The 24,554-nt window shown below is 39.2% G+C and overlaps 1 protein-coding gene across 3 annotated transcripts in view; it reads right to left on the bottom strand.

The window, feature by feature from the left end:
* The window catches only part of CRIM1 (cysteine rich transmembrane BMP regulator 1), a 184,877-nt gene that overhangs the window by 52,524 nt on the left and 107,799 nt on the right, over nucleotides 1–24,554 (bottom strand). For all 3 annotated transcript variants that reach the window (XM_038561256.1, XM_038561254.1, XM_038561255.1), the window contains 2 exons: nucleotides 19,336–19,518; nucleotides 16,745–16,942 (listed from right to left, as the gene is read on the bottom strand). In XM_038561256.1, coding sequence (XP_038417184.1) covers nucleotides 16,745–16,942; nucleotides 19,336–19,518 — 381 coding nt within the window. The remainder of the gene's footprint in view (nucleotides 1–16,744; nucleotides 16,943–19,335; nucleotides 19,519–24,554) is intronic.

Raw genomic sequence — 24,554 nt, 5'->3', positions numbered from 1 at the left:
TTTTAATGATTTGTGAAGAGAATTAATAGTGCTGTGCTGTATATGCTCTGTTTGATACTTATTATGTTTAATGCATGAAATCAGAATTGTGATCTGTGGCTAGGAAGTAAAAGGAAAAAGAAATGGGATGGTCTGAGGATCAGAACCATGCCACTGACTTGAACCGTCCCACACCTTATCCAAATAGCTTCATCATCTAGGTAGAGAGTCACAGATGTCCATCAAGCACACATTTCTCCAGGAAAGGAGATCCGCTGAGCATGTTTTCCTACAACATTGAGGGTGATAGCTTTTTCTCAGTTTAACAAATTAAAAGAAAATGGACAGAAGAGCTATTCATTAGGTGCTGGCAAATATTTAAGATAAAACAAGCCTTACTGGATGTCTTCCAAGTCCCAGATAATATGGTCAAGGGCAAGAAAGAAAAAATTATTTTGCACCTTTAAAATTATATTTCTCCTTCATTTATGATACATTAGATGGAAGAAATTGGAAGTATATATATTTCAAATTATGTCTTGCTCAACATTTAATGTTAAAACACAGAACAACTCAACAAAACCATTTACTCATGGAAATTGTCAATTTACTCTAGAACTATTCAATTTCCCCTCATACGTTGGCTGAATACAACAACTCTCACCGTGATATAGCCAATACAGATAGAAGTCTAAATGTTTTTAGAAAGCATTTTAACACTTGTCCTCTCATTTTTATGACATTAAGAAACAAGTATTATTTTCAAGTACAAACTGGAACAAAATTTTAAAGCTTTTTGTGGTGACGCATGATTTTGTGGGTACTTACTGCTGTTGTCCTAGGTCACTGGAGGAAATGGTGATCTACATGTAAGAGACACATTTGTAGACAACTAGCTGTCTAACATTTCATCTGAAGTCATGCATTACATTCTATTCCCTTCCATCATTCTCTCAACATTTTAGGGCCTGGTGTCCTACCCTGTGAGGCCCTCTCTGTATCACAGTTAAATTTCTGTAAGAACATTACAACAGGAATATGTAACTACAAGTTATCTAGCAAAAGAGCTGATATTATCATAAACCAATCTGAGAGTTCGCTTTCAGTCCAAAACATTCACATGTAATCTCAGGAGTGGTGCTCTTACTAACATAAGGACAGTGTTCTGGGAAAGAAAAACCACTGCAATTCAATTTCTTATTCCAAATAATGAACTCCAAAGTGAGACCCATTTGATACCATCCTGAATTAGAGCATTTAAAATCAACGTTACATTTAGAGTCCTTATAGAGTAATGACCAAAAGTTAGACAGTTTGCAAAGTTTCTATCCAAGGAAGTTCTTAGGGTGGGAAGAGGTAATTTTAAAGAATCTAGAATCATGGTATCATAGTATGATTGTTTCTAATCCACACAAAGAAGTTGGAGGAAGTGTTGGTGACATATGTGACATATGTGAGCTGCTTTGTTAAGAGTACTGTGTGTGTCAGGGACTGTTCCTATCTCACACTTTGTACAACAGTGTTCTGAAAATGGAGAATATCTCGATGAGTCTTGGCCTGAAGACCAGAAGATTCTCATGTAAATCCTACATTTCTATGCTCTTATATTACATGGAATACTGAAATGATAGGCCAGAAAGTACATGCCTTTCCAGAAGGATGATGGTGATGCTGTGCCCTTGGCAGGTTTGGGTATTATCTGTTGAACAGGGGTCCTGCTAAGACTTTTGGAGACAATGATGCATCATGGTATACAATGCCTGTTGCTTGGAGCAAAGAAAACTGTCCCCCCCCACCTTCAAACTGGCTGGGCAGAGATGTGTTAGTGGGCCCCTTTCAAAGGAGAAAAATTGTCTCAGATCTCCTCATTTAGGAGAATGAGCAAATATTTGCACAAAGGTGGGTATCTGGTGAGGGGGAAGTTCAGTGAGGTTCTGCTTACAGGATCAGCCTGAAATTCCATCTCATCTTGTATTGAATCAGCTGAGGAATTAAAGAAATACCTTAATGTCCTCCAAAGGAAGAAGGCTTGAAACAGCAGGAATTCATTGTCTTTGGCTACAACTATTTCTAAAGGGAACCCTGGAACAGCTTCTTTGTGGAGAAGAATTCTAGAAATATTTTCTGAGCCTAGAAGCAATAAAGAACAAAAATGGGTGTTTGTTACATCTACATCCAGTTTGCTTGCTGTTTCCTACCCCGCATCTGAGTGGGGACTGCTGTTCTCAGCTTGCTGTCTTCCTGAATGATTTTTAAAGACCCTCTGAGCACCTTATGCTGTCCAGAAGAGTTATTTTTACAAGAACCCTTGGAATTGTGTCAGGAGTGCAGATGTTCAGCCACCAATTCTTATCCTAAGCCTTAGAGAACAAAATTCTGGAAGCAGACCTATTATAATATGCAATAACATTAATACATAATGGTTTTTTATTTTACATTTATTCAAAATTTAGAGATAACTATTTTTCATATCTTAGAAAGCCCAACAAAGCCCTTCCTAATAAAAATATTTCCAGGAAAACATTCATATTTTTTTAAGACTTAGAGAGCCCCAGAAACTAAGTTTCTGAGGAACACCACCAATATTTTACATTGATGTTCAAATATTTCCTAGGAGCAATTTTATCTACTCAATGGAGATGTTAAGGTGCTGTGGTCACAGTTAATTGGATGAGGAGCACAAAGTTAAAATCAGTATTTTAACTCCAAGGCCACAGCACTAGGCCACAAAAATAACATATATTTGATTATTTAGGAGATATAAATGGGTTAACTAAATCTAAACTCTCTACTTTCTTGCTTTTTGTTATTTTATAGAAAATTCTCCAAAAAGAAAGGGAAGAAGTTGAAACTCAAATTTAACCTTTTAAGATGCTAAAGTTTTAATATCAGTCCTATTGTCATATCAGATAGTTCAACACATCTGGGACAACAAGAGAACTAAAAAGAATATATTTTGATCTTCAATAATTTTAAAGTGTGTAATAATAATGTGAATTTGCTCCTGAAATAATTTATATAATCACTAGTTTTTACATTTTGAACAACTGTAGCTTAAATGAAAATGTTAATGGATCCTTTTAACTTGGTGTCTAATCTTTATCACTCCATTGAACTTCTGGTTTTGAAATAATGCATACAAAGTTCTTCTCATTACCTTGATTACTATGAGCTGTTTATCTCCTGCAAATAATACTAATTATTTCCATTGAGGAAGGTGTGAAGCACTCTTTCTGATTAGCAACCCTGGGAAGGCTGACAGTCAATTAGTAGTTCTTGAGTATGGGTGGGCGATTTCTGGAAAAATACTTGTGGAAGACATATAGAGCCATCCCTCCTGGGTCTGTCTGGAACACCGCCTCTGACGGGGTGGTGGTGGGGGGGTGGTGTTGGGGATTAGCTCTAGTTCCAGATTTCTATCATCTCTGGGAGTGCTGCATCACCCTGCTGCCATTTGGGTGCATGGCAGGTCTGGAGGGCCTGGAGGTGAGGAGCAGCTATCTACTAGCACCCTTGACTCCAATGAAAATATGTGCATGCATACACATTCATGCGCCCACAGTATTTACCTCTCCTTTTGGACTTTAATAATGGTTTGCATAACGTCACATGGCTCTTCTCTGTAAATTGACAAGCCTGCTTATTTGATTGTGAGAGACAAAGATGAACAATTTTGTTCTCTTTTCAGTCCTAATTCATTCTCTTAGGAGTTTTAAAAAATCATTTGTTTGTTTATTTATTTAGGGCTGCACTTCATTAAGCCATGTGAATATCTAATGAATGGAAAAATTCTAAAGCTTCCCTAACTTTCTAAGGCTAAGTATATCAGGCCTCCTATAGCCTACCAGTTACTGTGAGGCTGGCCAGGGCCATAAAACTGTAGATAAAGTTGGACAAGACAGAACCAAAGGAGATAGCTTATCTGCTTTACTGTGTCTTCATATGTCATTCTGTTACCACAGTGGCTTTTCAACCACTGAGCCACCCAGGCGTCCTCCACAGTGGCTTTTCAAATGTGACCCTAACTGGTCAGAAAACCATTCCAATAAATCACCAAATTGTCAACACAATTATAGCCTGGGAAGAGAAGTGGTATAAAGATGAAATTTTCCCAAATGAAATTAGAGGGGAAACTATTAATGTGGATGATAAGAAGAAAGAGACTGAGGATACAAAACCCCCCTAACCTGGAAGGTGGGGATTTCCATGGGGGTATGGATGTGTATTTACAAAAAGTCTCATGAAGTCATGGAAAAATACAGCTGGAGTTCTCAAATTCTTTCAGCCACTACACACTTAGTGATCCTTTTTTCCTTTGTATATATTTCTCATAACAACACCTACATCCTTGTAATTTTTAAAGTACTTATCAGAGAGCAGTTTCTTTATTTAAAATGAATAGCGTGAAAATGTCCCCAAGATCTGTATTATTTTATGGTCAGATAGAGAAGTGACCATATGTTTACTTTAGACCTATTTATTAACTTTGTATGCTTTTTTCCAAGGAACTTGGCTGTTGGAGATATTTTTCTTCTTTTATCAATCTCATATTTAATAGGAAAAGACAGTAGTAGGATTCTGAGGTTATTATTCAAAGACCACAAAAGACAAATTTTTTTTTATATAAAGGATATATTTTTCCAAGAATCTAGCTTGAGAGATCTTACCAAAAAAAAAAAAAAAAAGATTCCAAGAATAATTTGAATCTTCTATATGAGTCTTATATTTTATTTTTATATTATTTTATCGTTCATTTTCTTAGATGATGGAGCTTGGTAATCTTCAACCAGAAATAATGGGTCACATAAATACATTTGTATATGTGTGTGTATACACATATTTTAACAGCTATATTGAACTGTGTGTCAGGTGCTCAGCATTTTGGTATCTCAACACACCCTCGAGGAATGGTCCCTGCATTAGGAATGATGATTTATTCACAATTTATAACTTCAGCACCAAGACTAGTATTTGGCCCACAGTTATGCTAAATGACTGAATAAAGAAGAAAAAAGATGCCTGGGCACCGAAAGTCAGCATACACTTTTTTGATGAAGAAGGGCTCCCATTCAATATTGTCCTTAACAGGCTGAATCCCTCATTTACTACCTTTTGGAGGACTGGATAGTAAGTTCTTTAGGATTCTCATTGCTGCGCTAGTCCCTTACACATAGTTGGTACTAAATGAGCTTCCCCTGAGCAGCAAGCTAGATCAGAAGGCTGCTGTGAACCTGACACTGTAATAATAGTGAAAACTGAGCAAAAATCCCCAAATCCAAGCAGTCTAAGCGAGAAACCCAGTGATGATAAGCAACTGCCTGAAACAGGTTCGATTATGATCTGTATCTTTGGCTTGAGAAGGCAGACAAATATACAAAGCAGCGTAGGTCTCCCTCAAAATTCTTAACATAAAATCTGACACCCTGAAATTTCAATTTTCTGAGGAATTCACTTCTATGACTATCTCAATTCACTGATGGTGCCGAATAAAGTATTATGAAAATAGTCCTGCAAAGAGCTGGGCACACACTCAATTCAGCAATACAACAAGCAGGGGATGAAGAATGGGCCCTTTTGCTTAGTGCTCAGCAAATTTACCTTGCGACGAAAACAAACAGTGGCAAAGAGTCAGAAGGAGAAAAGGGACGAGTGGGCTCCTGAATGTGAAAGAGTGCACAGATGATGTCATCTCAGCACCTGGCACCTGGAGGGGGAGCTGAGGAGCCCATTTACTTTACTCAGTCGGGATGTGCCACTGGTCAGGGCCCAGGGCCTGGATGGGAACGAGGCTGGGCAGCTGGGGAGCATGAGCACTGAGACAACTGGGGAACGCGGCTTGCGTGCCCTCGGGTAGGGCCTGTGTCCCTGCACAGCCACAATAGGCTTTCCTGGAGGTCGAACAGCAAGGTCAAAATTCCTGAGCCAGGGAGAGGCTCAGGAAATCTAACAGGATCAAAGGCCAGGCTACAGAAAGGCCAGAATAATAGTAACGGTCTCAGTACCTGAGAATAGAGCCAGGAGCAAGAATGGCTTCTATATCTGAGCCAGGATGGTCAAGTACTTTTCATATTCACCAACTTCCTTTTGTCATCCTCTCCCTTTTCATAATGGGGGTCTAAAGAGAAGCTATGCCAAGGACATGGACTTGGAGACAGGAGATTTAGCTTGAGTCTCTATTCTCTCATGGTCTTACACATGATGCTGAACCCCTTTGGGTTTCTATAAAATGGGAATATCCATTATTCCAACCTCACAATATCACTGTGAGGCTCAAATAAGATCATAAAGAGGGGACAATAAACTCTAGGGGTTACATGGCTATTACTTGTTGCTATAATTACTCTTGTCATGACTATCCTGCCCGCGTGGAGCTACAACTGGTCTCAAGAGGATGGCTGAGTAAATGAATTATGTGCCCTTTTGCAGGCCTTAAATGTTCAGCTGATAAATGGTATGACAACTGGTTTGGCATTCTGAACCCGGTCCATTGTAACCTAAGCATCCTTTTCTATCTCCAATGATAACATGAAAAGCATCTGGGATGTGGGTTGGTCCATGGCATCCTTTCATATGGTCTGGTAAGCTTTGGAGCGTGTTAGTGACCAGCCACTGGCGCCTTTCACATTTGCTGAGTGGCAGTCTGATATCATTGTTCCGCATTTGACTATATCCGTGGTGTCTCGAAGAGAACAGAAATCTCTTCATAATCAGCTTATCCAGTGTGAGTTGAAACAATGGTTCTGTGTGCCTGGCTGACCCCGTTCTTCCTCTCTTATGATGGGGGCCTTGCTGGATCTTTGGGGAGGAGGGCAAACTCATTACGTTAAAATACGGAATATTTTGGTAGCTTTGCCAGTGGTCTTGCCACTCTCAAATTGCAAGAGGAGACAGAAGACCCATCTCTAAAAGCTGTCTTTGATAAACAAATCCTAGTTTCAGATGTATGACTGAATAAGACTTACGTCAACAGTAAGAGACAGTTCAACCAGTACTTTCTTAACAATACTGGGGGCATTTCACTCAAATAATAATGTGCTCAGTGTCTGTCACAGGACTGTAAAGCATCTCTACTGAATTAATCTGGCCTAAAATCTCCATGGAATCTTTCTAAAACTTGGTTCCCAGAAAGCATGAAAGAGTCATAATCTTGAAAAGATCTGAACTTACTGATCCCTCTCAATCTATGAGGCATATGGCCATCCATCCCAAACTATTTATTATCTTTGCTAAGCATTTTTTAGATAAAATTTTGAATAAAATAGAGACTCCTTGAATTGTTTTTAAAAAGTGAACTGATGTGCAGGGCCACAGCTTTCTAATAGGGTGAAAAAGAATATCATCTCTTGTTTTCTTAACAATAGCCAAACTAATGGTGCCAGGGTCACAGTATAAAAGCACAGGTATAGGCAAATGGCAAGTACCAAAGACCCAAACAAGCATTAAATACACCTTGCTTGGTTCCAAAGCAGATCCAAAGCAGCCTCAAATTATATCATGCATGTATACTTTTTCAAAAGGGAGGAAATGAAGGCCAAGGTAAATTTTTAGTAGAAAAGAATTTACTGGAGCCAGTAAATGGGATGAGGTCAGCACCCAGAGCACATGCTGTGAGGTCCTGCCTGGTTGGGACGTAGCTCACAGATACAGCTCTTGGTTTGCTCCAGTAGCCAAGGTGAAGAGTCAAATCTAGACTGCTCAGGACTCTAAGACTCCCCAGGAGCCAAGTACTTGTTGGCCTCAGAACTTTCTTGGGGATTCCTGATTGTGTTTCACAGTGGCACTGCAAAATAAAAGACAGAGCCTTGTACTGAATCTTATTTTCGATTGGTGACCAGCATTAATTACATTTTGTGGTCTCTGGTCTGGCCACCTGAATTGGGCTCTGTTTCAAACAAATGTGATAAATCCAGCTAATCTCTCAGGTGTGAAAGTAATATTCACTTGATGTGTAAAAAGGTATTCTGTAGGTACAAATGGTAATTTGGCCTAACTCCTAATAATTCAACTCGAATTAAAAAAATGCCAAGGCATTACCATCACTTCATGCTTCTGACAAATTTCAAAAAAATTACTCAATGTTCATTATCACTGATTACCTACTGAGTTTAGAATAAACTGATGGTAGGTCCCCTGGACTATGGTATGGCACAGCTGAGTCCCTGGTAGACCTCCCAGTGCATGCTGATGGTTATGGGGAGCAGTTAGGAGTCCCAAATGGAGATGAGGACATATGAATGTCATCAGCTCCCTGCCCCCTCAGGAGCTACCTCTAATGGAAGATCCACAAATGGCTAAGGGACACTCTTTAGTAGACATTTTCACTCCTGATTTTTTTTTTTTTAAATAATAACACTGTAGCACACATTTTATACACTGAGTGACATTTTATCTTCAACAATCAGACAGACACAGCACAGGAAATACTCTAAAGAGGGCCTCTAAAACAATTCACTGGGTTACAATCTCTAAAGCTAACCCTCATATATTAAATAATGTGAAATCATTTTGTTCTTATAAGATAAACTTAAGACCATACAGTGAAAGTTTAAAATGGTACAACCAGAAGTGGAGTTAGAGAGCTAGGATATTAAAAATAAATCTTGGAGGAATCACTAAGTCTCTTAAAAGAGTTATTTCTACAGGGAAATTATTTTAGTCTAATTTATTTGAAAATATGTTTGAATGGAGCACCTGTAACATCATAAAAAATGTTGTAATACATGACCATTTAAATAAATGCTTCTAGCCCCTAAAAGTCATAAAAATACTATGTAGTAAGTGAATTGATTTTTTTAAAAAATAAACACACCAGGAGTTATACTTACAAATAAGTTGTTATTGCTAAAAGCACACTTTCAGAGGCTATATGCTTGTGCTAAAATGCTATTCATGTTAAAATTCTATTTGAAGCTTCTCTTTTAGAGTAGCTTTTCAGAGCAAATTACTATGTCATAGAAGACAAAGTACCTTTATTTTACTGTCCCTTTCTGCTTCCCCTGAACGATTTTACTGAGCTAGATCATCCACTTTTTTTCACGAGACTTAGACATGAATGACTCTATTTCCTAGAGTCTGATAAACCTTTAAAGTCAGGGGTCTGAGAAGCTACGGGCATTCAAAAGGATGTGCCACAAGCTCTAATACCAGTTCCAACAGAGAAGTATCAAAAATGTCCTGAATGATTGTATTTCTGCAGGAACTGCGTAGTTTTCCCAGAGAACTATTTTGAAAGGAAACACACTTCACTTGGATATGTAAATCTTGGTACATTTAAAAATAATTTTGCTACTTTATCATTGGACCTTATATTGGTATAAACAAACAAGCTTCATATAAAAAGTGCTGCACTGAGAACACAGGTCTCAGGTGTGTTGAGTCCATTCCATTTCCGTTCTAGAACAGAGGTAAAGCGTGGAAGGAGATGAAGATGAGGATTTTAAAATAAGATGGTCTAATAGAGTCATGGTTAGGTAAAGCTGAAAATCTCTGAAAAGCTAGACAATGTGATTATTAGCTAAAATGTTAAATTCTATCAAACTGACAAAAGATAAAAGGAAACCAATTCTGCTACTTCTGAGTCAATGGTTATTCCATAAAGAAAATGAGATCTGTCTTTTTTAAAGTCCACGAGTCTTTTCTGACGGGCATGTTTCTTAATAACCTTCATTAACTTCTGTTTGGTTGCCTAAGAGTTGTCTCTTATCCAAAAAAAGTTTAACACAGTCTCAGTAGAGATTGTGTTTATTTAAGCTTGTTGGAAAAACATTCCTATCATTTCAAGAATGACTAAATATTTTTCATTCACATAGTTAGCATTCCAGACTATGTTTTCCTGCCTCTGTTGATTAGATGAAAATTAGCAGGCCCAAGTCTAAGCTATTAGATTCAATTATTATCTGCGTAGGAAAATTAGGAGACACCTAGCAATAATGCCCTTTTAGGTATGGGAAGTCGATAGCAGGAGAAATAAACAGCAACCTGCCCCTCGCAGGCCACATCCCCAGGAAAATGCTTAAGAGCTGGGGTTGCTGGAAGCTGTGAAATCAGAGGCAGAGGTTTTTCTAATCATGTGTTTCATAATACGCTCTGAACAATAATATTCTAATGTTACTTGAAATATCTAAAGCTATTTTAAATTACTGGAGAAAACCAAAATATTATGAAATTCATTCAAGAAAAATTTTTGATGCTTTAGGTTAAAAACCTACCTAGGTTAACACACAGTCATCTGCTGTGCATTTGTTACCCAACACAGGACCTTATTTGGACAAGCTAAAAAACAGACTGTGCTGTATTTTAATTCCCATTTATGGAATGAGTTTCCAGGACACTTAGAGTTAAAAGATGAAACAGCATGCCTAACGGTCTTTGAGATATTACGAGTATTTTATTATTCTTGGCCTACTAATAATAGCACCGTAGATGGCACTGAAGCAATACCACCCATAAACTGAGTTTTGATCCCTGTTTGATGTATCAGAATGTTAATATCATGTGACCTCGTGGCATCTTTGACTTCACTGCCTCTTGGGTCAGTGAAACTATGCTTGACTCCTTGCCACAGAAGCAGTAGCTTAATCATTTGAGATACTGTTCAGTGAGGAAGTATTATGGGCAGGGCTGGAAACATTTTTTCTTGTTTTAAGGAATTCCCACCCAGATATGTGCCTGGTACAGACTTTTCTGGCAGCCCAGTAGAAAATTCATTTGAAGGGCGGTTTGATTCAAGTGATATCATCAGCATTTATGGGATAGAAAATAAAAATTCCTATAAAATTAGGATTGATAATGAGGAGGACAGTATGTTTGACAGACCTCCAGTCCCCTGGAGGTACACAGCATGCATTCTACTCGGTGAGCTGATATTGCAGTGGCTTACTAGAGCCACACAGGTCAAGAAAAGCCTCAAGTTCTTCAACACTGTCTCAAGTAGGATGAGGATTACTCAAGTAAGAGATCCAAGAAAGCCAGGGGCTGGGACAAAAGATAGTTGATTGGTTCAATCACATTCTATCCTAAGTCCAGAGAATTAGAATCAATGCAGAAGGCAGCTCTTAACCTTCTACTTCAAGAATTGGTTTACTTCAGGTTAGGGGAATTATTAGGCCTTTCTGAAACTTCGTTCAGTTTCATAAAATAACTCTGCAAATAAGACACATGTTAAGTTTTTATTATGGAAATTTTTTTTCAAATACTGAAGTAAATAGCGTAATATGACAGATCCTTATATACCCAATATCTAGCTTTGATAAACTACAAATAACTCTTTGATTTCTTGAGATGGGAAATAGATTTGCTTTTGTTTCAGAGAAACAGAACTAGTTGAAAAAACTAGCCATTTGCCAGACTCTTCATTTTATGAGGTTATTTCCATGAGGCATGGAATTTATTTACTGGAAATCTAAGTCATAATATTGAATATTACCTTATAAAATATTACCCACGTTGTTCCTAATTTTGAAAGGTGATATTCTTGGTGTTGGCTCTGAAATCCCCCAGGTCATCAAAACAAACAAATCCTCCCAGCAGGAGACTGTACACACTGGGCTCGAAGAACACTTAGGTCACAGTGGCCACCTGGGTGGGGTCCAGCTATAGCCCAAGATGCACAGCAGATTAGGCTTGACATCAAGACTTCTAAGTGACAATGAAATTCTTATCTCTTGCATCAGGTATGGTAGCCAACCTGGCCTCACACCTGTTCACATTTCTTGCATTTTTCTTATTGAGTCATCAAGGGCATGTCATATATACCTTAGAGCCAAAATTTTCTTCCCCAACACCTATCTTACCTTTAATTATAAAATAGATTTTTTTTTTTTAATGGAAAGTAGTACTATGTCCTTAAGGGACATCCCTCTGACATTAAGAATCAGCATAGGCAGCACTGATATCTGATGTTATTGAGAAAAAAAGTATTTTCAATATTGAATTGTGACATTAAAATTCTAGCTGACGTAAAGGCAGCAGCACCTATATGCTCGCAAGGCAGATCTTAAGAGTGGTACATTAAACATGACATTGAGCATTATTAGCCTTGTAGAGTCTGCGGAAGTCCCACTTAAATTCTGTGATTCTGGACACGGGCTGAATTGAAGAGAGATGAGCTGCCATTTACAAACCAGTGCTGGAAGGCCCCTTGGCTGCCCTGGGAAGGAGTCAAGAGCTCAGTGCTCATCAGGAGGATGAACGGTCAACGTGAAGCTAAATGGTCTAACTTGCCTGTAGACATCTGGGCCCACTGTGTGCCAAACACACTCCATCTAACACTCTGCTTTCTATTCTCAGAGTGTATTTTCAAATAAAAGCATCCTAACATTATTCTTGCCTCATCTAATCAGTGTTAAGAAACCCTCTATCAGGGTACGCCACCTCATGAGTTAAGAAGGACATCTAGAAGATGAGTTTGCTTGATTTCCTACTCCAAGCTCTCACTCTCTCCCTTGCTTGCTTGCTCGCTCACTCATCATTTATTCATTTAACAACTTCTGAGCCTCTACTTACATGTCAGGTGCTGTTTTACAGATTCAAAAGAATATGCTAAGTTCCTAGCTCGTGGGGGAGTAGCTTCTTTCAGGCCACTGTGACCCTAGAGTACAGCACATGGTCTGTCTCAGAGGTAGGACACCTGCAGGGTCTGGAGCCAATCCTCTGAGAACATACTGCTCTGCCATTTTTGAGCTGTCTGACCTTGGGCAAGTTACACAACCTCTCAACTTTGGGTTCTATGATGATAAATTAGGACAGTGCTACCAGAGGGAAGTTGTGATGATCAAATGAGCTGTTGCTCTTAAAGCACTCAGGCTGGCTCAGTCAGTGTGTGAGAAATGTTAGCTACTGTCATTCTGGGCTATAAATAAGATGACACAAACGGTGCTAGATGCTGAGGAAGACCTAATTCTGCCACCTTCCTTTTCAGTTTTTAGGGTTTTTTTTTTTTAAAAAGATTTATTTATTTTAGAGACAGAATGAGAGAGCGAGCACGCATGCACTTGTGCACTGCAGGGAGGATGGCGTGTGGGGGAGAGTCTCAAGCAGACTCTCTGCTGAGCATGGAGCTCGATGTGGAGCTTGATCACACGACCCTCAGATCATGACCTGAGCTGAAATCAAGAGTTGGATGCTCAACTAACTGTACCACCCAGGGGCCCCTGTGTCTTCAGTTTTTAAGGAGATAAGGACATATCTTCCATTTGTACACTTAAATTGCAAACTTTATATAGTACTCCATTCTCTTCCATCCTAGTTCTTTAAGAAGGGCCAGAAAATTTAAATCATGCAATTGAAGAAGAAGAAGAAATGGAGAGAAAAGCCAGCAGAACAAAACCCAAGAATACAATCAGTAACAGACTTACAGAACAGGATGGCTTATCTATATACCTGAATTGGGTGTTGACAATAACTTGGTAAGACTCAGTCATAAGAGTACTTAAGTGCCAATTTAAAAAGCACTTAGGTACTTGTGAATCAAGTTAGCTGTCAAGTAACAGCTGAGTCTTGAAGGGCCCCCAGGTTCCAGTCCCCAGTCCTCTGGGAGTAACCAAACACACGGTGTTGTCACTTGGAAGGTATGGGTCTCCAGTAACAACATGCTCACAGCAAAGTCTGCCCTCCCTGCAGGTCCTGACCTATCATATTTGGTAACACATAATTTATTCAGAAAGAATCTCCAACCACAATCTTTGTGTGGGCTCTTTAATCTAATTTCAGGCTCTGACTATGTACCACCAGACTGCAGCTAATAGAGTGAAGGCCAGCATTTGTTATGCAATTGTGCACAGAGGAATTTATTGTGTACAAACTGCATAAACACCAGTGTTTCTGGTTTTCTCCAAATAATTGTGGCTGTTATTTATCACACATTAACACCTTACTTTTTTCTTATTTCATCTAATCTTTTCACTATTCTGAGAACACTTGAAACTCTACTTAAATATGCTGCTGACAAAGGTATTTTCGAACAATTTCAGAAATGTCTTTTCTTGGGTCCTCTAAACTAAGTAATAAGATTCATTTGCCTTGCATTATTTTATAAGTTTATTATTATTAAACCTTTTAGTATTTATTCTTAAGCTGTGCACTATTTTTTGATCCCATACCAAAAGAATCTGTCTTCCTATTATGTCTTAAAAATGAGCAAGCACAGTCTTAAATGAAACTCACACTTAAGAACAAAAAAAAAAAAAAAAAGAAAAGAAACTCAAGATAATTTAGTTCTCTGAAGACAAGAAAATGGAATGCAGTAAAAGCTAGATTAAAGAGAAAAGGGGAATGGAGATCGGCAGAAACTTGAAATTAAGACACTAAGCTCTGGTCAGAAGGTTGTCTGGACACAAGGCTTGGGAAGGAGCTCTGTGTTGGGTCTCAAAGGCATCATTCCCCTTGCAGTCCTCAAACTGCCACCCCATTCCTGTCTCCCCCTAACACAGTGGCCAGAACCAGAGATGAAGGAAGGTGAATAAGGAAACTGAAAATAAGGACAAGAGCAAACAGACGACATCTAGGAATGTGGGACCCAGGTAGAAAGTAGCTGAATCTGACAAGACTTCCGTATCCCATCACATCTATGTAATGACCACTGACCTTGGAGGAAATTACCTACATCTCTCTACCTTAGTTTCTTCATCTTTAAAATGAGATGATGAGGCCTTCAGCACAATGTTATCAAGAAGATTAAATAACATCAGGTACAAATACAAAGCACTTAACCCCAGAGTAGCTAAATACAGGCACACCTTTTCTCCTGGTTTAATTTAAAACAGACTAAAATATTTTCTCTGACTTTAACAAGGAGTTGTCTCTTATTTATCTTTGCACCCAGTGCTGTATTTGGACGATCAGAAGTTCTTAATATATCTTAGGAAATTAACAGCTGACCCAAACTATCACTCCTTCCTCAAACAGTGGAAGATTAGATTATAACTCCACACAGATGCTGTGAGCCCAAGCTCTAAGTAATCACTCTAACATTCACTCCCTATCCAAATATCCACATGATGTAGGAATCGATCGGTCTGAGATGTTTCGCACACAGACATTCCTATTCACGGACAGTTTGCCTGCTTCAGCACTGCAGTGGTAGGTAGCTTAATGCATGCAAAAGGGCTTGCCTTCCCTTCATTTACTTTCAGACAGAAGACCTTAATTTTTTTTTATAAGCTTTTTAGATTTCTTTTCAATTTATAATTCAAGACTCATGAAGTTAAAGGATTAGTGTTTGCTGGTTAATACATGTAGGCTTTAAATTTCTCTTAAAGTTATCACGTACATATATGTACTTAAGTTTATTTCAAGTTGACAGAAGACTGTCTGTCCCCAATTCTCAGGGAAAGATATTTCCACCTCTGTTTCAGCAAGGCACCCTTTCTCATAAAGCCAACCGTATACCATCATATGTATTTCCATCCACTCCTTTTTCCGGCACTGAAACACTGCTTTGGGATGGGAGGAGTGTATGTGTGAGGGGTGGGTGATTTCTACAAAACTGGTCATCTGGAAGCTATAAACTTTTGGAGTGTGGCAGCTGCACTCTGAGCAGAGTAATGGTAAGGGATTTGGTGATGTCAATAGACCTGGAGTCCTCCAGCTTAAATTTTTATATGATTTTTAAGTTCTTTATACTTCTAAGCCCTCAGAGGTTAAAAAACCTAGTCAGGCAAACTCTGAAGTCTGAGTTTCTTACAATTTAGGTAGAAGCAAAAGACTTCTTGATATAGGATTTAGTCAAATGAATTGTTTTTTAAAGATTTTATTTACTTGAGAGAGAGCAGGGCAGAGGGGCAAAGGGAGAGAGATAAAAAGTCTCAAGCACACTCTGAACTGAGCACTATGTGGGGCTCAATCCCAGGATCTTGAGAAAATGATCTGAGGAGACACCAAGAGTTGGCTGGAGAGTCGGCCACTCAACCAACTGCGCTCCCCAGGCGCCCCTAGTCAAATGAGTTTCTGAAAAGGGCTGTCAGTTCCTTAATAGCTGGTTTAAAAACTTCTAGAAGGATCCATCTTCAACATGATCCACTGTAGTTCATTTTACTATGCAAATGTGCTTCTTAATGATGGATACTCTCTATTGGATCTGTCACTGTAAATATTCACTCTCTGATCTGTACTAACAGACACAGAGGATTAAGGCTGACTTGAATGTGTAAAGAAACTTCCCAGGATGGGGGAAATGGGCTGGAATAGGGCTTGGGAAAGGCTAACCCAGGAGGCCTTGGGCTACTCTCCATTAAAACAGAAAGAGAGCTAGTGAATGCAGGCAACCAAGACCTAAGTAAAAGCCTCAGGATACCAGAAGCAGAATGGATGCTCAGAGTGAAGGCAGTGGGGAGAGCAAACTACCTTTGATGGTTGCAGGCTTTTCCTCTAGCCATCACGACTCCTAGGCTCATGGAAACATCATAAATCAAACATGCTATGCTTGAGTCATGGGTCTTATTTCCCATTCTATTTCACCGCGTTGACCTGTGGATGCTAATTAGGCTTGAAGTGAACTGAATTGAAATGTATATATTCTTATATTGTCAAAGTATTGAGATAAGCATATTTGTGACAGTAAAATAAAGACCACACCGTTCTCACAGTAAATTTGCAACATTTGCCCCAAACGATTAGTTTTGGCTGTATAATAAATTCATCTGCAACTGGTAACAGCATGAAGCAGACATTATGCCTGAGGAAATAAAAAACAAACAAGCACATACTGGCAGAAGCTTATCCAACATGAGACACTGGCCAGGGACTCATTAGAATCAACAAGGCTTACCTTCACACACAGGGCAACACTCGCCAGGCACTTTGACGGGGTTCATGCAGCTCTGCCCACAGGCCGTGGCCACACAGTGGGGTTCTCCATTGATACACTGGCAGAAAGTGCAGTCGTCTTCTCGCCACCGGTCCCCGTGCGCGCGGATCTGACCATTGGCATAGCAGCCAGCAGGATTATTAAAAGGATACACCGGATCTAAATGAAAGATGTAAGTTCCAAGTAAGATGGAGGGCATTCTCAATCTCATCTCTGCCTGCCCCTGGAGACATTTCCCCCAGGTTCTAGGCATCAGGTGTCTCCAGGGGGACACACAAAAGCAGCTGTCATTCTGAATTCACATCCACCCATCCTGACACTGCAGATGGGGCAGGGGATCTGTAGCATAAGAATCAATGTGCAAGTGTTGCCACTTAACACAGTTGGAAAGCTCTGTAGACAGAGCTGTGGGTGGATAATTACAAAAGGCAGGTCCATTTTAGGCTCTTGACAAAGTCGATTTTTATGTTTATTATACTTTAATCTCACCACCTGTAAAGTGGAAGAATAATGCCCCCTGTCCAACTCAGAGAGATACTGTGGCTTCTTGGATAACTTAACTCTATCTCAGGGCACCTGGAGATCCAGGTGAGGGGTACAGCAGGCACCTGCTGTGGCCTTATTCATGACAAGGCTGGTTAAGACATACTGTGGATCACTGCTTGTACCCTGGAGGGAAGGCTGTGAACCAGGCCATTTTTCTCCCCATGAACTGGGTGGCCAAACAGTAGCCAAGGTTGGGGAACAAAAGTAGCCAAGGTTACTGTAAAAAAACAAAAAATGTTTTCTGACATTACTGACCAGGCAGGATGTACAGACTGCATACAAAATCCCCAACTACCATTATGACAAGAGCAACCAGATAAACCACTCAATTTTCTTTTTCAGAAACACATAAAATCTGGCTTCGAAAAGTAAAGGCTGCGGAGCTGGGAGGAAAATCCAGGCAGTTATGAGTTTGGTCCTCTTTAGTCTAAAGAAGTAACAGCGTTAATAAGAATGTTAGAATGCCAAAAGTTAAAATAATGCAGTCACAGCTTTAGAAAGTCAGTCTGCCAGAAATGGAAGCAGCCAAAAGACCTGAGCTAGATAAGACTTTATAAATTTCTTTATAAAAAATATTACACTGCATACTTCATTTCTACTCTGAGCCTGGATCTCAATTCCAGGAAGTGAGACATAACCGGATCCGTGCCCAGACAACTCATTATGATTATTACACAGAGGTTCCTATCTATGTTTTTACACCACCAACTGCTACATAGTTTCAGAGACTCTTACAAACTGGGGCCAGCTAGGGAAGAGATCATTTGGAAAGGTTAAAAGTTTGATGCGATTTTTAAAAAATTAATCCCCAATGACATCTAAAAAGTGAACCACCTTTCTCCTATGTTGGCTAAAATAATTGCTAACAGGAGAAAGAATTTCCTTGTTATAAACAATTGTTCAATGTTAGGAATGCAGTTTGTATACTTTAAACATTTTCAGATCTTCAGAATTATGCAGTAAACAGCTCACACATTGAAAAGGATTTTAGGAAAACAAAAAGGTATGGAACGTGGCATGACATTTTGTTCTCCCGTTTCCCGTGCATACATAAAGGCAGGGTGAACTTCAGACATGAGACTGACAGGTCTGATTCCAGACTGAAGGCCTGTGACCCTGTCAGTCAGGACAAGAAGGCTCATGTGACTCTCCTTTCTGGGGAACCAGTGTGATGTGGTCACAGCAGAGACACAGTTAGGTGTGGGGGTATTATTCCTGGTTTTATTATAAACTCAAAACGATTCTAGTTTTCTAAACTTTAGTTTCCTAATAAGCCTTAAAATGTGTTGGTTATAGTGAATGGATATTCAGAATTATTATTCTGAAATGTTTATTATTTATAAATATCCGAGATGGGAGGATAAGCCTTTTGGAGGAACATGAAACTACTTCTTCTTGGGAGGGGTGAGAAAGCTGGCCCCTGAGAACCTTCCACCCAGGGCCACACCTGACATTTGGCTAGGCCTTAAGCTGGTGTCACCACCATGCCACTCAGCCCACTCTCACCAACACACGTGTTTGAGGGGTAGGCAGCTGATTCCTGATCTACCTGAAGGGGTAGAGTATGGGTGATGGAAAGTAAATAGGGAAAGCTCCTCTCTGAGCTGAATCTGAGATGGTCAGTGATTAGGGCTGGCTTGTTCTAGCTAAACAATCTGAGGAAAGCAGGGAGGGAATTTCTGAAGAGAACTTCCCCAGAACTTACTGAGGAACTAACTGCTGGAACCACAGGGAAGTAACTAATAGCACTTCTGGGAAATCTCATGTTGAGCTGTATAAATAGGTGGCCCACTGTCTACTGCCAGGATGTAATTTCCCTTGGGGAGAGATTTTCACACAGTTTACCTGGCATTACCAAAGTCCTAAAAGATGGATCGTGACGTCATAAAAAGGGAACTTCTTCAATATTCCTCTACTTTTGGATGAGACTGAGTTGGGTTGATTTTGATATTAAAACTCTGAGCCATGCATATTTTTATTAATCTTTAATTAGCACCCTTTCTTACCTTCACACACTGGGCAGCACTCTCCTTCGGGCACATAATACCTCTCGCAGTTCAGCTCACCACACTGGGCAGTGAAGCAGATGGAAACACCCCCCTGGCATCGACAGAATCGACAGTTGTCCATTCGAAACATATCCCCATCGTTATATTCCACGTTGTTGAATACACAGGCTGGCTTTGTTTCTGAAAGGAGTTAAAGCAAACAAAGTCTATTCAAAATCATTTCCGAATGGTGTCCTTTTGTTTTTCAAACAGCCTCAAGAAAATTCTGACAGCAAAAGGTTAAAATTTTACAGCAATTTACTAAACTCAATATGATTTTTTTAATAATAGAAGCAATAAGGCAATGCAAATGAAGTAAAATTTAAAAAATTACAATGCTATCCTCTTTGTCCCAAGGAACTGAAATTCTTCCTTAACAAAATCTATACTGCCTTATTTACCCTTACTCCAAACAAAGGTACCCCTTTGACCATGAAATTCACCTATCTGAAATGTGCTTTAAAGAATTTACATTTGTTTTGTTAAAGAATTCTCTGCCTTAAATCAATGATCATGTCTCTAACATTAGGTTTTGTTCTGCCTCCAAAAATTTATTTAGGTCCTTTTGGAGTTGATGTTTTCATGTTCTTCCAGTGTTCTTTCCTAAATTCTTTTTTCTATCTAGCTTAATAAATCTATAATTTTAATAGTACTTGGGACTTTAACAAAACACCACTTCACTTCATAGAAACAACTTAAATGTCTATGAACTGATGTTAAGGATAAACAAAATGTGGTATATCCACACAACAAAATACTTCTTGGCCATAAAAAGGAATGAAGTTCTGATATACACTATAACATTAATGAAACTTGCAAATATTATGCTAATTAATGAAGCCAATAAAAAAACCCCAACATATTGTATGGTTCTATTTATATGAAATGCCCATAATAGGCACATTTATAGAGGCAAAAATTAGATTAGTTATTGCCTAAGACTGGGGGCTTTGAGGGCAAATGGAAAGTAACTGCTAATGAATTGAGAGCTTTTGTGGCGATTCATGAGTATTCTAAAATTGATTGTGATGATTACACAACCCTGTGAATGTACCATAAAACCACAGTCGTACAACTTAACTTGGTGAATTGTATGGTATGTGTCTAAATAAAGCTGGAAACATAAAAATACTCCCAAGCTGAAGAAAGTTCAGCTGATGTACGCTGATGTATGCTGTTTAATAAGGTGGGAAAAACTGGACTATAACACATGCACCTCTGATGGGCTTCTCCGTCCCAACATTATTTAATATGTCACCTTGCATATTCACAATTTTTAAAGAGACTTTCACTGCAATTTAATTTGAATATATTTGCACTTGATTTAATACTTAAGGACAATGACTTTCTGATCTGATTTTATAACAGTCCAGTGCAGAAGACAGAGCAAGTATTAATATCCACTTCTTTGATTAGGAGAATGAAACTTACAAGAGGTTAGGTGTCTTGCCCAAAGTCACATAACGGGTATGAGGGGAGCGGGTATGAAGGGACCAGTATATCCATGTTTACACAGGTGGCAAATGTGCACGTGTGAAGGCTTCCCTACTGCTTGCTATATATGGTATTTCTTTTTTTAGAAAATTAAGGTTATGTTACAAAGTAACATCTCATTACAGCTCAGAATTCTTCTGTATCTTTCAGTTAACATACTAATCTGAGCTGGGACTGGAAAGAAAGGGCAGTCAGGAGTACTCTTACAAATCAAACTCGCACAATGTGCAGTGAGGTAAAACAGCATACTCTAACTGAACACTGAGTGCCCATTCAAACTGAAGAAAAAAAAATGCATAAACCTGTCCATATCAATTACTTGGTTACATGAATCAGCCACATTTACCATCTCTATGAAGCTACAGATTTCGATGCAAGATTTGAGGATGTGAGGAGGGAAGAGTATGGTTATGAGCAACGTTGCCCCTGAGAGCCTTTCTGGTGGGGTGTGCAGAAGCTTCAGTGGGAGGGGATGTGGTTGATGAAGGACTTGGCAGTTAGGTCTCACCAGCTACAGAGAGCGGGGGGAATATACAGAGAGCAAGGGGGTGGAATTCAAAGTTGAGGAACCCCCAAAAACCCAGCCTAGAAAATATAATCAGTTCTTTAGGATTAAAAGAAAACCTCACACACAACATAAATGAGATCCCTGTCTGATGTGGAGAGAAATTTATAGAGGCTCTTTAGAAAAATATATGACAAGATGATGGCAGTGGTCTTTGAGGATCAGTGACCAATTGCTCCCCTGCCTTTAGGGAATAGATGGGAATCTCAGAACAGTGTGGAGATTACCAGTACCCCTCTAAGAGGACAATTTAAGTGGCCGTGGAAATGAAAAATATTATAAGGAAATAATTTACTATGTAATTTGCACTTCTCAATATGGAGATGCATAAAAGTGTGTTTTTAGTGATTTTTGTGTTTGTTCTGTGTCTGCCCAATTAAATTTTAAGTTCTGGAATCTTCTGTTCCCTCTTTAATATATTCCAGAATTCCTGAAAAATAACCTTATAGTATAGATGGTTAATAAACGTTACTGCCTGCCAAATTACACTGATTGGCAGATGGTGATAGGCATATAATTTTAGTGAAGGAAAAGACTAAAACACAGAACTTTATATCAAATGTGAAAGTGGAAGAAAAATCCAAATAGATACACTTCTATTGCTTTTTCTCTTTAATCTCTCAGTAGGTAAAGGCCAGTATCTGGTCTCTGGTCTCATTTCACTGTGAGTGAGCTGTGTAGGAAACCCAGTGGGAAGACAGCATAAACCAAATGAGAGACAACTATGTGTCAGATGAGACACATCTGAAAAATTCTCCATATGTCAAGAGCAAACAGATAGATTGCAAAGACAGGGTACATGCAATCCTACATACCTGAAGAAGAAAAAGCCCTTTTCCATGGAGGAAGGAAGTGTGTGCACTACAGTACACCCAAGATCTATTTCAGGATAAAGGAAAGGGAGCAAGCCTTATAAAGGACTGCAAAAAAGTGATAGCCCTCTTAAGTAAGATCAGCTTGATAAGGCCCCCAGGAACACAACAGGTGGTCAATAAGTGCATAATGAGAAATATTTCTTTCAAAGTGTAGTATTCTCTTCATTACTGTAGAAGTAAATATTATGTCTCTAGAAACATTATTGAGCATTATAGCTATACAGATAATGGGTTCTCAATAGATGTTTCTGCACTAATTTCCGTCTTAGAAGACTGTAGGTCTGAGTTTTCTATGCCAAATTTTTACACAAAGAGCAAGCCAACGTTGGGTATGGCTCTCCCGTGACTGGTGAATTTCACATATTGGTGTCTGATGCTGGAAGAGTTAGTTATTAACTCAAACTGAGATGCTCTGTTTTATTCAGATGTTTGTACATATACATACACAACTGATCACATATCTAAGCAACCAGATGATTGCTTCCACATTCTATGCTTGAGATTTCAAATCCAAACTCTTTCAGGAATTAGAGGGGTGGGCTAGTAGTGTAAGACAACATGGTGTGTGTTAGCAAGATGGAGAACACTGCCCATATAAAAGTAGAAGCCATCACTCAGTTCCCACTGACTGATGATAAAACCTTCGTTTGTGGGCCTGAGCAGACACAGAACTGAAGGGACTTGAGACAGCTCTACTACTACTACTATGGAAGTCATCCTTCCAGCTAATGACCTTGATGACTTCTAAGTTTCCATACAAGGAGCTCAATCATACCACCTGTTGATTGGTTTCTAACCAGGCCTCTCCTGTAACCAACACCTCGTAGGTCCTCCTTTTGGTTCTCATCAGAGAATACAGTCACAAACTGCCTGGATCTGGTTTGCAACTCTTCAGTCCCACCACCAAAATCAAACCAAACCAAAAAGAGAATAGTATTTGTGGAGAATATTCTATTCATTCACCCAGGCTAATGTTTTCAAAATTCAGGAGTTCTCAATTTTCTGTGAACATTTTTAATCTCGTGTTTTCACTTGAATGCTTGTCTTAAAACACACACAGATGCACACACACATGCCCATACACACACACACACACACACACACACACACACACACACACACAAAGCATGTGGATCACCTTAATGGCAGCTTAGGAACTGAGAGCTGGTATATCTATTTCTACACGTGGGGTTAATTATGTTCACATTTAGCCTACTTGGGGCACCTGAGTGGCTCAGTGGTTAAGCATCTGCCTTTGGCTCAGGTCGCGATCCTGGGGTCCTGTGATCCAGTCCTACATCAGGGTTCCCACAGGGAGCCTGCTTCTTCCTCTGTCTCTGCCTCTCTCTCAGTGTCTCTCATGAATGAACGAATAAATAAATAAATAAAATCTTAAGACAAAACAAAACCCAACCACATTCAGTCCACTGTCTCCTGAACTGGGCTTTCTAGAGCTATTCCTACATTTTAAGGAGTTCTCAAAATCCAAGGGACAGTGCTCTAGTCACCTAGGTTCCAGCTGTGTGTCACACTGATCTCTGAAAACTGTTTTCACTAAGTTGCATTTTAATATTTTGTTATTGCTTTCTCTTGAGACAGGAAACCTCTACCCACACTGATGGTACGAAAAAAAACTAAGGATAGACCTAGTGCATCATCTAGAGCTTTTTAAATTTCCAGGTGAGGAGAAAGTTGCCCCTTCCAGTAGATTTCTTTCCTCTAAAAATAAGAATTGTGTATCTGACTCTATCTCCTTTTTTCACTTTGATGGCCAGGAGTTTGGGAGCATGGCTAATGTTTAGCCCTGGCAATTACAAAGACAGACACTTACGGCCTACGTACCTGTGGGCACTTACTTTTTGGTTTTCACTTTCAACTTTTACGTACAATTCTATGATTCCTCCTTTTCTCTTAATATTTTACCATTATTACTTGTTTTTGCTATAAAGTTGCCTGAAATCTCTTGTGGATAAGCAAAGGTTTATAAATATAAATATACTGACCTCTGCCTTTCTAAGTGATGACAATGAGTTTTTGATATGTAATATCCTCTAATGATGACCTTATGACAATAGTAAGATTTTTCTCATGGCACTAGGGGGGAGAAGGGCGCAAATATGCGCACACACGCACATGTGCACACACAGGTGTGTGTGCGTGTGCTTATGTGTATGTATGTATATCTCAAAAGAAGTAAAATATAGACTTTGAGATAGAGTGTCTTTCAACATTATTGTTGGATT

Source organism: Canis lupus, chromosome 17, assembly GCF_011100685.1.
Source record: "Canis lupus familiaris isolate Mischka breed German Shepherd chromosome 17, alternate assembly UU_Cfam_GSD_1.0, whole genome shotgun sequence".
In the NCBI taxonomy this organism is placed as follows: Eukaryota; Metazoa; Chordata; class Mammalia; order Carnivora; family Canidae; genus Canis; species Canis lupus.
Note: the sequence above shows the minus strand (reverse complement) of the source record. Positions and strands in the feature narration are given on the sequence as shown.